Source organism: Pinus tabuliformis, chromosome Q, assembly GCF_031772625.1.
Source record: "Pinus tabuliformis cultivar Carrire ecotype Pingquan chromosome Q, CPIR1, whole genome shotgun sequence".
Lineage (NCBI taxonomy): Eukaryota > Viridiplantae > Streptophyta > Pinopsida > Pinales > Pinaceae > Pinus > Pinus tabuliformis.
Window position 1 is genome coordinate 204714620 of NC_142296.1, and position 19562 is coordinate 204734181.

The 19562-nt window shown below is 39.2% G+C and overlaps 1 protein-coding gene across 1 annotated transcript; it reads left to right on the forward strand.

The window, feature by feature from the left end:
- The first annotated feature begins 17533 nt into the window (after nucleotides 1-17533).
- On the forward strand, nucleotides 17534-18004 carry LOC149218924 (uncharacterized). Its single transcript, XM_089386661.1, has one exon. The coding sequence runs from the start codon at nucleotides 17534-17536 to the stop codon at nucleotides 18002-18004; it is 471 nt and encodes a 156-aa protein (XP_089242787.1).
- Nucleotides 18005-19562: the final 1558 nt, after the last annotated feature.

Here is a 19562-nt window from a genome sequence, read left to right on the forward strand (position 1 = left end):
CAAGTTGAGGAATTAGACTACCATGTTCATGATAATCTGATGTATCATTTGGGAAAATGTTGTGTTCCAAAAGGAGAGAGAGTAAATGTCACAAGGGAAGTGCACACTTCTCTTATTGCTGGACATTTCTGTGTAAGTAAAACAATGGAAAATATTTAGACGTATTTTTACTGACCTCGTATGCTTGAAAGTGTGTCATGTTTTGTTAGAGGTCGTTCATTGTGTGTAGTCAATAAACCTAGTAATAGGAAGTTAGGATTGTACACACCACTCCCAGTGCCTTCACATCCATGGGAGAGTGTTTCTATGGAATTTGTAGGAGGTCTTCCTTTATCAAGGAAAGGTCATGATTATTTGTATGTATTTGTGGATAGGTTCAGCAAGATGTGTATATTAATTCCTTGTAAAAAGAAAATTACGGCTGAACAAACAGCTCAACTTTTCTTTCAAAATGTATGGGTTCATTTTGGATTGCCTACTTCTATTGTAAGTGATCGTGATTCTCTATTTGTTGGGAATTTTTGGTCAAATTTATGGAACTTGATGGACACCAAATTGAAGAAAATTATAGCCTTCCATCTGCAAATATATGGTCAAATTGAAGTGGTTAATAGGACAATTATTCATTTGCTAAGAGTATATTGCAGCAAACATCCTAAGTTGTGGGATGAACAATTGCATTATATTCAGCATGATTACGAACGAGCAAAACACTCTTCTACTCTAACTTCGCCTTTTTAGGCATGTCTTGGTTATTTTCCTAAATCACCTTTGGATTTCATATTTGAGAAAGATGTAGTTGTAGATGGACATAGTGACATAGAAAGAGCAAAGAGATTCATTGAGAAAATTCAGTTGATTCACCAAACAGTTCAAAAACAACTAGAAAAGAGTTAAGGCAAGTATAAGACAAGACATGATAAGCATCATTTGGATCATCAGTTTCAAGTAGGTTATGAAGTCTGGCTTTATATTAGCAAGGAAAGGCTTCAAGGTCAAGGTAAAAAGATGAAACCAATCCGTTATGGTACTTTTAAAATTCTGGAAAATATTGGTAATAATGCTTTCAAGCTTGATTTACCTTCATATATGAAAATCTATTCCATTGTTAATGTTGAAAATTTGAGATTGTATGAGCCTCCTTTGATTGAATATCAAGGAGAGAATTTTAAAATTCCATCTATTGAAGACTTTTCTCTGGAATTCCTTGATATGCTTCAGCAAGACACTATACTTGACAAAAGGACAAGGACAACAAAAAGGGGAAGTATTTATTATCTTCGGGTGGGTCTCAAAGGAACGCATCCATCAAAGGCCAAATGGATTGAAGTTGGTAAGATGAGGGAACAATACCCTCATCTGTTCAATAATTGAATATAAATATTTTTGGGGTCCAAAAGGCTTCTAGTGGGGAGGAGTGATCACATGCTCAGAATTATGCTCAAAAAATAAAAGTGTCAAAATCTTGTCAAACTTAGCTTTAGATTAAAGATCTCGTCATTCTAAATCCAACGGTGTGAACGACAATCAAATCTGAGTTCATATGCAGAAGTTAGAGCAAGTCAAAGTTCAAGTTTGACTTGTCTACATGGCAGGATTGGGATGATGTGGCAAGGTCTTCAATGAATGAGGAGACCCAAAGTGGAAGCCCCCATTGACCCTCGCATATCACATATTACAACGGTAAGTGGTTTTGGTTAAAGAATTGGCCCCGACGCAGACTTCCACTAGTTATTCGCCGATTGCGATGAGCGATAATACCCCGGACGCGGGATGTTATATGTAACAGTTTAAGTTCTCATCAGGTCCACCGATATTTAAATTGCAACATTTTGCTGTGTTAGCAAGACCTTCCGCCCGTAAACACTCACCAATTGTGATTTACGATACGGCCGATAAGTTATGGCCCGTGGTGCGATGAATTTCTCGCTCCGTCAGCAGATTTTGGAGCGGAAATGTGGTTTTTGGTCAGATTTGGAGCATTTTGTGGAACAAATAATGGAAGAACCGGGAGAAGTCATAAATTCTTCAATTCTTATCCAAATTGGATGGAAAAAGAGTCAATTCTAGTAGTTTTGTGGATGTTGAACTCATTGAGACAGGTGTCAAAGGCATCTGAGCATTGTAAACACACTTCTGTTGTAATTTGAGCATAATAAAGAGGACCAAGCCATTGGAAGTTGGACCAAGGAGACGTAGCCCAAGAGGGGTGAACTCCTTTATCATGTGTTTGTTGTGTGTTGTATTTTGATGTTCTTTACTATTATTTTGTTGTTATTCAACATATGTTTTATGTTAAATTGTTTCTAACATTTACATAATAAACACTCATAGAAATCAATTAATTAAGCAAAAAAATGAATCCTTAAACACTTGATAAGAAAATGACAAGCATCCTAGGTTTTATTTCTAATGGGTAGTTAGCACAACATTACTAATCTACTCCATTTCAGATCACATAGGGCAACTTGTCTTCCACTTGTCCCAAAGCTGCTCCTATAGCCTTTTCTAATGCATCTGTGTGGATATGGAAAGGAAATGCCCAATTAGGACAGATAATAATTGGTGCAATGGTTAATTTCTCTTTCAGCTCTTCAAATGCCTCTTGACATTTATATGTCCAACAAAGATCAGAATATTTAGTCAACAATCCAAAAAAAGGTGAAGCCAACTTATTGAAATCCTTAATGAATCTTCTTTCATATCCATCTAGCCCAAGGAAACTTCTAACATCCCTTTGTTTCTAAGTGACAAGGACCATTTTGATAATGGAAATATTGTCGGGGTCAACTTGGATCCCTTTCTTAGAAATGAAGTGACCTAGGACAATCCCTGCATTCATAAAAAATTCACACTTCTCGGGGCTTAGTGAGAGATTCATTTCAATGCATTTCTTTAAACTTTACATAGATTGGAGAGAGATTCCTAGAAATATTTTCCATAAGGGGAGAATTCATCCTTGTACATTTCAACTGTGTCATGCACAAGATCAACAAAAATAATCAAGACTATCCTCTGGAAGGTAGCAGGGGCATTGTACATGCCAAATGGAATGACCCTGTAGGAAAAGGTCCCCCATGGACATGTGAAGGTGGTATTGTCCTAATCCTAAGGGCTAATGTGGATCTAATTATACCCACTAAATCCATCTAGGAATGAGAAGAACTTATTCCCTGCAAGTCCATCTAAGACTTGATCAATGAAAGGCAAAGGAAAATGATATTTCTTTGTAGCCTCGTTGAGTTCCATATAGTCAACACAAATCCTCCAGTTCCCATTTTTCATAGGTACTATGACACGAGGGGATCCCCATTCACTATCTGAAATGGGGTAGATGAATCTTGCATCCAGTAGTTTTTGCAATTCTTCTTTCACAATGTCTTTGAGGGAAGGGTTCATTCTCCTCTAAGGTTGGCACACAGGTTTACATCCCTTTTTAATGTAAATATGATGGGTACAAAATGATGGATGAGCCACTTTTATTTCCTTATAGTCTCAAGCAAAAGCATCAATATGTTGTCTTAATACCGTGCATAGTTTCTCCTCTTACTCTACTGAGAGGGAAGGGTTGGTTTTTATATTTTTGGATGGACTGATTTCCACAATCTTAGCATGATCTTGATCAGAGTTGGTAGTAAACAATTCCAACCATGGATCGTTCTTAGGTTTCCCTAAGGATTCTTCTACTATCTCATCAATTGGCAGGGTAGCAAGAGGCTAATTCTACAAGGAGTTTTCAATAAGGTCATTCTCATCTAGCTTCCCACTTCCTATAGTAGTATCTAATGCACAAACTAGTTAGAGGGATGACTGATAAAAATATTACTCCTCCTCTTCCTCTAACCACAAAGGAAAGTCATGCTCAACAAAGGGTTGTTCAGGGGGATATAATACAATTTTCTTTGTGAGATGACCATTTTTTATAGTCATGTTTCCATCCCTGCAACTAATCTAAGCATCAACAATGGCTAACAAGTTCTCCCTAAAATGAGAGGGTACCCATTAAACTTGGTTTTGGACTAGAGTACAAGGAATTTTGTAGGGTATTCCTATGAGTCAATGAAGACCATCACATCCTCAATAACTCCCTAAGAGGCCATTGTGGATCTATCTACAAGCTGCAACATTGTAGTGGTCTTCCTCAAAGCTCCTTGGAGAGTGAGCTTCCACATAGTTTCCTTGGTCCTAACATTGATTGCAGCGCTAAGGTCAATCAATGTGTTGGGGAATACAATACTATTGACGTGCACATCCACTACTGGACTACCAGGATCCAAATATTTTGGGGAGATAACCCTCCAAAGCATTAGATCAGACAACTACCCAAAATCATTACTAGTGTGGGCATCTCTTTTTATTCTTCTAGGCCTCTTGAAACGTTCTTCCTTAATAATATTGTTGTAAATAGGGACATCTTTGATGGCCTGGAGAAGGGGTCTTTTAACACACATCTTTTTCAGTTCTGTCAAAAGTTCAACCTCTTTTGGAGTGTGTTTTCTAGGTTGGACCAACCTTTCAGGATAGGGAGGCATACTCGATTAAGGGACACTATCTTCCTTCTCTTCTTCAATATCTTGAGGTGGAGAAGGTGGATGAGAATCTGAAAGTACCTTCCCAGACCTAAGGTTTATCTCTTGGATCTCCACAATATAAGCAAGATAGGATGTTTCCCCACTATAGAAATGTTGGGCCTAATTTTTATTTGGGTTCAGATTGGGTTGAGAAAGCATCTAAGGTTGATTGGGTGGATTATTTTGGGGTTTTTGTGGTTAAGGTGGAGGATGAGAAATTGAGGTAGGAGGTTGGGATACCTGAGGCCTCCATCCTTGTGAAGGGTTTCCCCATGGAGGAGGTTGAGGTTGGTATGGATGTAAGGGTGGATTGAAAGGATGAGGAGGATATTGAGGAGAATAGGATCAAGGAGAAGGCATATAATAAGATGAGTGATCTAGAGGATACCAAGGATGAAAGGGTGCATTCTGGTTTATATTGAAAGAAGGATAATTTGCACCTTTCATGGCTTGATAGTATGGTTGATGATCTGGATTTAAACAGGAACACAATAAATTACAGATATAACCATACATATAGAGATGCAGCATAAATAATACTTCATTTCATTAATGTATAATACTGAAATATGCTTACAAACAAAAATAGAAACAAACTAGCCAGGGCGATGGTAACTTATCTCTAAGAAGAGATGTGGTGGCTACATGCCTATGAACTATGTTACAATGAGGCTCGAAGGCCTATTTATTGTTGAGAAACAATGGAAAACCCTAAACATCTGAAAACCTAACCCTAGGAGATGAAACGCCAAACTGTGGGCCCCGTTTGGGTAAATTGGTACATCAATTTCCCAGGGTCGTAACTTTGGCATACGATCTCCTTTTGACACGCACAATACCTCTTTAGAAAGATCTATCCAAGGAATACCAATTTGAGAAAAGAAACATCGGTCCATGGACCCATGTTGCTCCCAGTTTTCCCAAAAAACGTCGTTTAGGGCCTCAAAACGGCTCTAGAAGTTCAGTTCCTGAAAAACTGCTAAAATTAATAAATTGTGCTACAATTAAGGAAACTAAAAAATAGAAAGAGATAGTTGTGGGGGTCCAAGTGGGATAGGTGGGTGGCCACCAACATCCACCCGGATCAGCTGAGGCCCTTGTAGCCTCCCCTAGTTGATGAAACAAAGTTGCTCCAAGCCACTCCCTACTCCTTCATATACAACCTTCAGGCCTGGAAGAGAGGGACATTTGTCAATTTCATGGTTCTCCTCACAAATAAAGTAGACCTCTATGACATTCAATGGGCACTAATTTCTGGGGTGCCTATTGGTCCACCAAGGGAAAAATATAGCCAGTGCCCTTTCTACATTCTCTTTCTTCCTTTTTATCTACATAGGAACCATTTGTTAGGCAAATGTGTGCAACGTCTCACTCTTAAAGTATTATAGTGTGCTCCCTATTTCATGTTTGATGGTTGAAGTAGAGGGAGAAGAGTTAATTGGGCCATGGCTGGACCTACCCCTCTTCCTTGCAACCCTAGAATGATTTTTCAATACTATCTTGATGTCCTCATAGGTCAAATGGTAAATATCTCCACCAAACAACATATTAAGTGTCTCCATCAAATCCTCCCTAATCCTTAATCCTCTAAAGATTAATCTGGCCCTAAGGTCATTCTAAATATATCCTCCTTGGTTTCCATTGATTTGCAATAGTCCCTGTATTTCCGATTGAAATCTAGCTGTATTTAAGCCCAAGCAGTGATTTTGTCCCCTTCCAAGCTCATGAACCAATGGAAGGTTGCATCCTTGAGGGTAGAAGGGAACAATCTTAGCTTTTGTAAATTATAAGTGTAATCATAGGTTCTACAAACCGTAACAAACTAAGACATAAATGTGTCAAGGTCCTCTGAAGCTAATCCATGAAAATGTGGGAGAGTAGTGGGGCTTATGCTTTCATTCTAGCATCTACATTGGTTTCTCTAATAGGAAAAAGCTCAATCTGTCTGTTCTCAGCGATGTTTTGGATAGGTGATGTGGGTTCTAAAAAAATTTGGTTGCTCACCTAAAGGATCTCTATCTCTTCAATGGTCAGAGTAGGATGTTCACAGTCACCAAAAATGATTGATGGTTGACTACTAGAAGGGGTAGGGGTTTTTGGTAGGAATTTCCCTGGATTATCCCTAATCCTGTGGGGCATGAAATAAGTTTTTGCTTTTTTTGTTTTCCTTCCTTTTTATTCTTTTTATTTTTATTTTTTTTCAAGAAAAGCAAAATTGATGCAAATTAAAAGTAAAATGAAAAGAAAGTAGTTATGAGTAGAAAAAACACCTACTTAGACACCTCCCCAGCAACGATGCCAAAAAGTGACGAGCTTCAGTATTGCAACAAGAGTGCTACAACTCCCAAGGATATCAACTTTAATTATCAACTCAGGGTTCGTACAAACTTAGAGGTGATAGTGTTGTATGCACAGTAGGCTAAGATCTACTCAAGTCACTTTGAAGCAATGGACCAGATCAAGGTACACAAAGACCACACTGAATATGTATTTACAAGGAAAGAAATTGCATGAAAGAAAATTTCTGATCTACTTTGCAGAAATGGAAATGCTACCATATTTGCAAAGACGGAAATTTTTCTTGCTCAAATGTAAATTCTAACCTATTTTTAGAAATGTAAAGGCTACACTACTTGCAGAAATGTAAACATTAATCTACTTGTGGAATTTAAACATTGCATTGAAAGGAAACCCAGTTTATGCATAAAAAACAACAATGTTGAAATGAAAATCCTAGCTTAACAATAAAGAAAGAAAACTAATCTATCTTGCATAAAGAAAAATGGCATGTAATAAACCTTTAATCATTGTATTCAAAGAGATTATACATAGAAACAAAGCTCATTAGATGCTTCATGAGGTGATCAAGAAAATCATTACTGTGTTATCTAATTCATAAATCTGTCCACTAACCCTAATTGTTGCAATGTATTGCAGTGGTAAAGGCAAGTCCTAAGTGGTCTTCAATATTCCTAAATCATGGTTTCAAAGCCTAAGGGACTTTATTCAAGGCCAAGAGGAAAAAAAAAGCTTCAAGGGAAAGTATGGTCCAGTTTACATGGTGCTACAAGATTGCTACAAGATGCTATAGGATTGCCTTGTTTTTCTACAGGATCAGATCTGTGAGAAATTTGAGGGTGGAGTAGGTTATCTAAAGGTAGGAAAGGGTAATGAAGGGTAGATGAAGGTTATATGAGACCCTTTCCAATCCTAGTACCCTTCAGGGGCCCATCTTGCACAAGGATAAATGCACATAGTGGCCTTCGATAACCCTGAATTATACTCTTGGTGAATAGTGCTTTGAGGGAGTTGTTGAGGTTGAAGAAAGGGAGATGGTTATGGGATGAGGAGTGTGAATGCCAATGTCAACCCTACATATCAATAGTAGTGCATGCACACCACATAAATTTATTCAATCTTTCCAAACTCATACAACATATTGACAATGTAAATTGCAGAAAATTAAAATGTTAGAGAAAGGATAAGTTGAATTTTATTTGAAATCTAAGTATTGCATTGAAAGAAAACCTATATTGTAGTCTACACTAGACCTTCATCCACAAGAGTTTATACTTCATGTCCTCAAAGAAAAATACTAACCAATCACTACCTTGCAGAAAACATTGATGCAAGGAGGGTACTAATAACAATTGCAAAAGAAAGCAACTATATATTTTTGGCTTGCCAATAAATTATCTTCAACCACACTTCCCATAAGAGAGGTTCTAGATAGACCTACATAAGAAATTTTCATAAACAAATGCTGCTAAGAAAGGAAGAAAAATGCCTCTAGGAAAGAAAATGCACAAGTAAAATACACATGACAGAGACTAGAGCCTCTGGGTTGTGCCCTAACCCAAGGGGACTCATCCCTCTAGCACAAGCTCATATGGAAGGTACTAGTAAAATTATCATTAATAGGAAATAACGTTCAAGTACATGATGAAAAGAAGATTAAAATGACAAGCTCGAGCTCATGGATCTTAGTAGTCCCTATCTGCTCCAAAATTTTGAATCCTATTGAGCCCTTCAGATTCCTTATTTATACAAAAATGACTGAGGGGAAGCCTCCTTGTAAAGAGGGTTTCTTCCCTCTAAAAATACCTAGAAAGATGGCTCTAGCTCACTAAGATCCTCAGAATCCTTGAGTGAATTAATTGTTAGTGGATCTTCATACTGTGGATAAGTAAATTCAGGGACAAAGTGGAGTTGTAGGTGAGTAAATGTAGGGGACAATCCTCCTACAACTTCTCCATCTACCTCCAATGTATCTCTTCATAGGAAATGCACTTAAATGCACTCTTTTCATGCACATTAAAATCACATTAGGTCACGATATATGGCATTCATCCTCTAGTATTCCTAATAAACACATAATAGTAAAAAACATTTCATTAAATTCAGGGAAAGAGGTAAATATATGTTGAAGGAAGGCAAGATGGGCCTTATTATTACCTATTAATGAGGCTCATTAATAAGGTTGACATCAAGTCATATCAAGGTGAGGTCAATGCTTTTAAATTAAATCACTGGTTGCAAAAATCATAGGTTTATTTTAGTGTTCATCACATAAAGGAGGAATACAAGATTTCATTTGCTTGGCTATAAATAGAGGGCCATGCCCTAACTTGGTGGGAAATCCATACGAATACCTTGAGGTTGGAGGGAGATCCTCCAATGGCTAAGTGGGAGGATTTCCAAACTATCATAAAGTCACAATTTTACCCTATTATGTACGTAAATAACTAGTGGATCTAATGGCATTACTTCATGTAGAAGTAAGGGTAGAGAGTATAGGAGTACTTGACAAAATTTAAAAATTAGATGGCCATAATGTTGGGTATCTCCCCAAAGAACCGAGATGTACTCTTCAAATAGGTCTACATATCCATCTACGAAAGAAAGTGATGTTGTCCAAACCTATATTAGTAGATGAGGCTTGTGTACAAACATGATACTTGGAGAACGTAAGACTGTTAAGTTTAGGTATGTTCTATGCTAGAGAAATTTATTTATATTTTCACAGTTAGCAATCACATCAGCATTACAATAAACTGCAGATAGAACTTAAATATAAAACATAGAAGACAAGCCAAGGGAAGAGGACACAAGATGTGGTGCGAGCCAGGGACAAACCCCACAATGTGTGGGGAAACCCTTTGATCAAATCTTCTTTTATCTTCAAAGTTCAGCAGAGAGAGAGAGAGAGAGTACATTTACAACAGAAGTCAACACTTTGACTTTTTCTAGATCTAAGCATAGATCATCTCCTATAATGATGAGATCAGTTGAAGACATTTTGCTTCAACTGATACCTATTATCATGCTGCATCATCATCATGCTACTGCCCCTGCTAATGTATCATTGTGCTGCCCATGCACATGATCTCATAATGCTGCCCATCATGTTGCTGCCCATGCTCCATGTATTCGTTGCACAGCCCATCAACAATATATCATGTTGTTGCCCATGACTGCATTATCTAGATGTGCCCAGATCACACAACGTTCTTATCTCTATGTCACCAAAGTTTATATACCTAAGCAATATCACTTTCTGCACACAGTATATAATCCCTGTTGACAGCGTTCCATTATATATATGATTGTCTACTACAACATATGTCTATGACTGTGTACAACAGCGTATGTATATTTCCATGACTGTGTATATCCATGACAGTGCTTTGATGTCTCCATGACCTGCATCATATAGAGTCTCCATAGACTGCTAACTGTCTCCATGAATAAGTCTTCATGAAACTATGTGACTAGATTTTCTATTCCTGGATCTATGTTGCCGGATCCACATACATTGAGAGTGTCAACAATTTGCTACGTGCCATGACTGCACCATACCCTTCTACGCTACGAAATCCACATACATTGAAAGTGTCAGCGATTTCTGCGTGCCATGACTGCACCATGCCCTACTGCGGATTCCTTTACCTTGACAACACCTTTGTTACTTACTGCGGCTTCATTATCATGACCCTGTGCTCAGATAATTCAAAGGCTGTTGCTCCTTTGATCTCAACTTGACGAACAGTGATATTACCACGTGCAGTAACAGAATGACCAACAACTGACTTTTCCGAATCAGGGGCGCAAACACTGACATTATAGCGGCCAGTCTCCAAGAGAACTTCAACGAGAGCTCTTATGCCGGGAGCATCAATTCCATCGTCGTTTGTCACCAACAGAGTGGGTCGACAATCATCAACCTTACCGTCTGATTGTTGCTCAGGGATATTCGAATTAAAACTCGTGACCTCTGGACGAGGCTGCTCAATTGGCTCGTCCGGAATATTGGGAGAGTTCGCATCAGACTCCATCGTGGTAGTGGCAAGAACAATCAATCATTCAGTCGGGAGTGTAATACTAAAAAAATATTCGACCCTCAACCCACGTTTCCACTGCGGGTCGAGCAAAGGACAGACCTTATGGAATATCGTAGACCAATTTGACAAGGCGTGAGTAGAGTATTAGGGTCTCAACAGTTGCATCGAATATGAATATATTACCATACTGTGCGTAGATATTCATTTCAGCATACTGTGCGCAGATAGCATATGGACAGCGTGTGGTTACCATTATGCGCAGAAAACATATGGACAACGTGTAGTTACCATGCTATGCGTAGATATTACCTGTACAGGAGCTGCGTGGATGTCTCCAATGTTTACGAGATTATGACTGCGGCTTCCTCTATTACAGCTACTCTTGACTGTGTTTAGAATATCGGCAGCTAGGGCATCCAACGTATTCTTTTAGTGTCTTCTCCTTCTCCAAAAACCCAAGACGTGGAGAGGAGGAGTTCACATGAAGAATGTCTTATTCTAATGACTCCAAATCCTCTCTTATTTATACTAAAAACGAGGATGATGAATAGACACGTCGGTTGGGCTTCTAGAGCCTACATAAGAGCTGGTCGGCTTGATAATAATTACATAAACAAAATAAATTCATATCTCCATAAATACTTATCATAATCGGATGATCTTTGGATCAATCCTACACCTCTCGACGAGAGGGATCCAATAAAAGTATCAGCTGCCATAAATAAGCCGACCCACATGGAGTTTGGCCCTAGTTTCCAATTTAACAAAGACAAAAAAAATCAACAATCAAGTGGGTTGAAGCAGAAGGAGCACTATGATTCTTCTAAGGAGCGGAAGAAGAAGTGGAAGGGGGGGAAATAAAAAATGACAACAACCATGGAACATTAATGAAAAGATGCAAACAACCATTGTAACCATTTTATCGTTTATGGTCATATAGAGGAGAAGTGCTAGCAGTTGGATCCAAAGACAAATCCTAAGAAAAAAAATATTATGGCCACAAATTTGAGTAATTAGGCGGAAAACAACTTGGATATGGATGAAAATATTTTCTATGCATCAGTGTAGAAGGCAGGGAATCTAAGTGGATTTCAACATTAAGAAGAGAATGAATTGACTAGAAGCTTCCATATAAAGATATAGGTCAATAAGGTAAGTATTGATGGTCTATTTGACTCAAGATCATAGGTGAATTTCATTGTAGCAGAGCTGGTAAAAAAATTGAAATTGGAATTTCATGATCATCTTAGCCCACATCCATTGGGATAGGTAAATAAGGATGCAACAATAAAGGTAACAAAATGTTGTAAAATCATATGTGGGATTAATGATAATTTTATTGATGAAGTAAAACTAGATGTAGTTTCGCTTGATGTATGTGGAGTGATGTTTGGAAGTCCCTATATGTACATGTGGGATGAAATATTCATGTGGAGAGCTAATCGGTACTGCTTCATCAAGGATGGAAAATACTCCACCATCAAGATGCATAAGGAAAAGTCCAAAATTTCACTGGTAAGTGCCAACCAATCCATGAAACTAATAAGTTCAAGAAAGAAGTATGCTTTATTCTTTTTTAAGAGAAAAATAGTCTGTAGAAGAGCCATTGAGAGAAAATCATCCTTAGAGGGGTGTACTCAGGAAAAACAATAACAAATAGAAGAGTTTCTATAAGCATATAGGGGTGTGTTCCAAGATCCTAAAGGGCTATAGCCCAAGAGGGAAGTGGAGCACAAGACTCATCTATTATTAGACTCCTTGTTGCCAAACATTGGGTTGTACAGGTAGTCCTTTATAAAATCATGTGAGGTGAAGAATCAGTTGCAACAACTACTAGAATAGGGTGTCATTCAAACAAGTACCTCACCATGTGGGTCACCCATCATACTCGATATCACCAAGTTAGACTTAAATTTTGGATATTACCAAGTTCAGGTCAAAGAAGAAGATACTTGGAAGACTACTTTCAAAACTAGGCAAGGTTTGTATGAGTGGTTAGTCATGTTATTTTTCTTATGCAATGCATTAAATACATTTATGGGGTTAATGAATGATATACTGCACCAATTTATAGATTTGTTTTTTATTATCTATTCTGATGATATACTATTATATAGTGATGCATGGGAGGAGAACAAATCACATTTGATATAGGTGCGGGAGACATTAAAGAAGCACCACTCGTTGGAAAATATCAAGAAGTGTGAATTTGCACAACAATATTTGTTGTATCTAAAGTATGCAATATTTGGAGGAGATTTGAAGACAGATCCTCCCAAGATGTAAGTCATCATGAAGTGGTTGGTTCCTACCAATGTTTCTTAGACCATGAGTTTCCTTGGGGAAACACAATACTTAAGGAAATTCATAGTCTCGTTTTCAGCAATAGTAGTACCACTCCACGTCGTAACAACAAGTAGAACGAGTTTCGAGTGGGGAAAGGGTTAACATAGGACCTTTAAAGAGTTAAAGAAGAATATTAGTCAAGCATCAATTTCAACATTATTGAACTTTCAACAACCCTTTGAAGTGGATATAGATATGAGTGGGTATGTTATGGAAGTGGAATTTATGCAGGGAGGAAGTGTTATGCAACCAACTCACAAAATAGAATAAAAGATAGACCAACAACTTCAAAATCAGCCTCTTCGAGGGGGCAACCTGCTTTACATTACACAAATGAAAAATTCTTGGATGATACAAATGACAATACCTCCTTTCTATATATAAGAGTCTAAGGGGTCACAATATAATCAGAGCCAACATAACAACAATAATGTAAGGGAACAAAAATAAGAATAGTGGGCTTCTATGGGGCACAATATTAACAATACGGGGACAACATGGGCACAACAATAACAATAAGGCACCTAACCAATGAAGGCAAAATTGGCTCTGGTCCTATCCACACCGAAGGTTACTCAATGAAGATTACAACCTGGAACATCAGAGGGCTAAATGGCAACTCCAAGAGACGAATCTTAAAAAACCATCTTTTCATGCAATCACCGGACCTTATCCTTCTTCAAGAATCCAAGTGCTCCTCCAACAACATAAAGACGCTTAAGAAACTCTTTGCAAAAGGCTATCATTGCATAAGCACAGAAGCCATTGGGCAGGCAAGAGGGCTTCTCATGTTTTGGAATAAGAACAAGTTCTTCATGCAGAATGCTCTGTCCACTAAGCACTCGTTATCAGCCATCTTTAACATGTCAGAATCAAAGCAAACGATATGCATTACCAATGTGTATGGACCTCAACGAATCCAAGAAAAATTCAAGATGTTGGAAGACCTAGACGAGATCTGACAACACCATGGATCCAACCGCTGGATCCTAGGTGGTGATTTCAATATGATCACCACCCTAGAGGGGAAGAAAGGAGGCTTAAGAAGACTGGATAAAGATGCGGAAGCATTCAATGCCTTCATAGCTGCATCTAAACTCATAGATGTTCGCACGGTCAATGGTCTGTATACTTGGAACAATAAACAAGGGGGAAATAGGCAGGTTGCATCGAGGCTCGATAGGTTCCTTATCTCAAAGTCCTTCATGCTCCAAAATCTAGACATGGAAGCCATCATTCTACCTATTGGGGGATCCGATCACTAGCCAGTGCAGATGCACTTCACCAATATGGACAAGCCTCAAAACAAGCCTTTTAGGTTCGAAGGTTTCTGGATAGATCATCCAACCTTCATGCAAAATATACAGAACTGGTGGACTCAAACCACCATAGAGAGCGACAACATCATGTACATCTTCCAGCAAAAGCTCAAGATCATCAAGGCTAATATCAAGCGTTGGAACAAGAACACCTTTGGTAACATCTTTCAAGCCAAAAGAGAGCTTGAGGGGAAAATGGCGAGCCTCCAACAAACAATGATCACGGAAGAACCCAATGAGGAAAGGTTAACTCAGGAATCAAACCTTCAAAAGCAATGGGAAGAAAGGCTAAGACAAGAAGAGTTGCTCTGGAAACAAAAATCTCAGGTGCAATGGTTAAAACATGGGGAACACAATACAAGCTTCTTCCACAAGTCAACCATTCAACATAGAGCCAACAACCGTATTCTATCCCTCACAAAATCTGATGGAGATAAAGTTTTTACCCGTGAGCAAATAGGATCTAAACTTCACTCATACTTCAATTTGCTTCTCTCTGATCCCAATCATGATAGAACCCAAGCTATCAATAACATCATTGATGCTATTCCCCCCTTAGTCACAGAGGAGCAAAATTCCTTTCTCTTAAGAGAGTTCACGGAGCAGGAGATTGAAGAAGTCATCTTTACCATGGCCACTGACAAAGCCCCTGGACCAGACAGCTTCACAATTGAATTCTTCAAAGCTTGTTGGCCCATTATCAAAGCTGACCTCTTCACTCTGATTAAGAACTTTCACAGAACCAAGAGAGTGCTACCAGCCATCAATTCCACCTTCCTCACCCTAATTCCAAAAACGGATCATGTTGACTCCCCTGACAAGTTTAGACACATAGCCCTTTGCAACGTCCTCTATAAAATCCTATCAAAACTGATGGCCAACAGACTCAAGCCCATCCTTCCCTCTTTCATATCTCCTGAACAATCAGGCTATGTTGAAGGTAGGCAGATATCAGACATCATAATTCTCACACAGGAAGTGTGGCATTCTATCAAAACACAAAGATTCCAAGTATGCTCATTCAGCTTGACCTCTCCAAATCCTTTGATAAAATTAGCTGGACCTACATCAAATCAATCCTCCAGGCTTTCGACTTTAGTCAGATTTGGATAAATTGGATAATGGAAATGGTCTCGGGAGCATTCTTTTCAATCATGCTGAAACAACCTAGAGCTACTAGACAAGGAGATCCCCTGTCACCTTTTCTCTTTGTCATCATGGCCTATCCCAAGAAATCCAAAAGAATCAGCTCAAAGGCATCAGAGCTACACATCAAGGCCCCGCATTAGCAATTCATAGATGACATAATGCTCATTGAAGGAAGCTCGAACCTTCAGCAAGGTGCTAAAGACATTCACGAAGGCCTCAGGTATGGAAATTAACCTCACAAAATCCAAACTGTTTTTCTTCAATACTTATATTCCGATGCAAAGAAATCTCAGCAAAATTCTCAAAATTTAGAAGAACTCCCTTCCAACCAAATACCTTGGCATCCCTCTTTCGAAATATGCCCCCAAAGCTGCAAACTAGGAAGACCTCCTTAACAAAATGAAGGCCAGATTAAGTAGTTGGACTCACATAGCCCTAAACATGGCCAACAGACTGGTGCTGGTCAAATCAATTCTTCAAACAATGTCATCCTACATGCTCTCGGCCCTAGCAGCACGTAAAACAGTGTATAAATCCATTTGAAACATCCAGCGATCCTTCCTCTAGAATGGAGATTCTAAGAAAACCAAATAGGCCCTCCTCAAGTGGACAGACATATGTAAACCAAAATTGATGGGAGGACTGGGCTTAAGAGATCCTGAAATCCTAAGCAAGGCTGTGGCAGCGAAAATCTAGTGGAGATGGGTGGAAAATCCTAATTCCCTCTGGGGTACCTTATGGAAAGAAAAGTATACAAATCAATTCCAAGACAAAGACCTTATAAGGCTCACTGGTAACACTCAAGGATCCCCCCTATGGAACAAAGTATGGGAAAATCGACATATTTTTCAGAAGCACAGCTTCTGGGAAGTGCACCAAGGCAACACCGCCCTCTTATGGGAGGATGATTGGCAGCAACTCCCCCCCCAGGACCAACCAAAATGGAATACCCATAAAAGTGACATTCAAGAGGCAGGGTTGAGGAAGGTAGCAGACTAATGGCAACCTCGAACATCGGCTACTACATGCAAAAAATGGCTAACTAGAGAGCAATGGCTATCCCAAGGCCACAATGAGAACATATACCCTTTCTTACATGAACTAGACCAGGACAGAATCCTCACATCGAATAGAGAAGATATTCTTCAGTGGGGAAATAATCCTAAAGGAACTTCAACCTCAAAGAATCATACAAAATCATAGCGGCTTCTCCTGACTGGCAATCAGACCCCAAATGGCACGCTCTATGGAATAGAGGAACATGGCCCAAAATAACCCTGTTCTCCTGGCTGGTCCTACATAATAGAGCACTCACTTGGGACAATCTTCAGAGATGGGGTTCCATCGGGCCCTCCCGCTGCGTCCTCTATGAAAATGATCAGGAATCTCTCAATCATATTCTCAACACCTGCCCCACTGCCTGCTCTCTGTGGGATGACATAGCCATTGTTTTCAGACAATCTGATACAAACAGGAACTCTATCTGTCTTACACTGAGCAATTGGAGATCCTCCATATCCTCCAACAATCTGGTCAACAGGGCATGGAATCTCATTCCGGGAGCCATAGTTTGGATCATCTGGAAAGAGCGTAATGCAATAATCTTCAAGAACTCGGGGATGACAGCGGAAAGGCTAACAGGAAAGACACGACAGCTAATCACAGAATCGATCCATGCCATGGGTATAATGCAGCAAGAAGGGAACATGTTTCTGAATGACCAAAGGATAATCCAGATCCTAAATCTCAAAGCCAAGCCCACTCCTAGAGGTAGAAACCAGGCCTCTATTGCGCTGAAGTAGGAAAAATGGGGTATGCCTCCATGTCAATCGTTCAAATTAAATTTCGATGGGAGTCAAAGAAAAACCCTGGAAAAGCTGGTTATGGTGGAGCAATCAGGGACCACACCGGGAACATCCATCTCATCTACCATGGCAATCTGGGCACGAACACCAACAATGCTACAGAGCTAATCGCTCTCATCAAAGGCATCACCTTGGTTGATCGCTACAAATTTCTACCGCTGGTGGTGGAAGGAGATTCAGAGATTGTCATCAAGATGATGCGAAAACTCCAAAACGACACTCAGGTGGACAAGCTAACACCCAGCTGGAGGCTCTCGGAAATCCTGAAGGATCTCCAGGGCCATCTCAGCAACATCCAAGGTATAACCTTTCAAGTGGTTCAAAGAACAACAAACAAGCTGGCCGATGACATGACCAATGCTGGTGTTCAATCCAATCTTGAAGATTATCACATCCTCTGGCAAGACCTGTAGGAGGGGGAACTCAAAGCAAAGTGCAACACCATAAACATTGCAGACCATCGAGCATAACGGGCGCAATGTTCCTTTGATTCTCCCAAGAATGCATCTATCGATAATTCTATAGGCAATACATGTTATAATAAAAAAAAAAAGAAAAAAACAACAAAGACTAGACCAGCTCAGTTATAAAAAGGCAGACATAGGGAGGTCCCCCCGACTCCCACTCTGCATCATGTATTTTACTGTATCATATTAGTATAAAGTCCTGTTGAACCTTTACAAAAAAATAAAATAAGGGAATACACTAGTATAATAGGGACCTAACAGGAAGGCCCATATTCTACCATTCTAAAGTATTTCATAGGAGTGGTTCTAAATTACACTACCTATGATAAGGAGGTATATTCCCTGGTGCAAGTTGTGAAGAAGTGGAAACACTATTTAATAGTAAAGGATAAAATAATCCACACAAATCATCGGCCATTACAGTACCGGCAGGCCCAGAGTAAGCTAAAATAGACTAGGCATTACAAGTGGATTGGGTTTCTCCCATAAATTCATTTAGTGATCAAGTACAAGAAGGGAAACACAAACAAGTTAATTGGCATGCTTTTAAGGAAATCCACATCAAAGGTCAAAGCTTTGGGAACTATTATGCACATGGATTCATTCACCCATGATCAATACAAAGAGGCATATTCATAGGATGAGGATGATCCAGGTGGATATTGGTGGCCACCTGCCAATTCCACTTGGACCCCCACCATTGCTTCTTTTAGTTTTTTAGTTTCTATAATTGTAGCATAGTTCACTATTTTTAGCAATTTTTCAGGTCCTAAACTTCCGGAACCGTTTTGAGGCCCTAAACGACATTTTTTTTGGAAATCTACCACTAGCGATTTTCTGTCTAAAATCACATTTTCGTCGTAGTCCTCGGAGAGATCTTTACAATGGGATATCATGCACGTCAAACGGAGATAATATGACCAATTCGTAACCCCGGGAAGTTGGTTGTCCAACTCACCCCAATGGGGCCCATAAACTCTTGGTGTTACATCTCCTCGGGTTAGGGTTTTGGTTGTTTAGGGTTTTCTCTTATTGTTCAATAATAAAAAGGCCCTTGAGCCTCATTGTAAGGCAATTCAAAGACATGTAGCCAACACATATCTTCTCAGAGATAAGCTACCATCGCCCTAGCTAATTTATTTCCATTTATGTTTGTAAGCATATTTCAATATTTTACATTAATGAAATGAAGTATTATTTCCGCTGCATCTCTGTGTTTATGGTTATCTCTGTAATTTGTTGCGTTCCTGTTTAAATCCGAATTAGTGGTATCAGAGTGGTTTGTTTTTTTTTCTTTGTTTTTCTTTGCATGTCCCCAACAAGGTAGGGATATAAGGAGTTAGGGCTTGAACTGGTTGAACCTTTGCAAGACCAGCCTTACAAATCCTGGTGGCCTCCCATGGCAGATGAAAAGAAAGACGAGGGGGCAGGAGATCCTATCAAAATATTGCTTGAAGAAGCCCTCGAGCGACAAAGGAATGCGATGATGGACAACTTTGCCCAG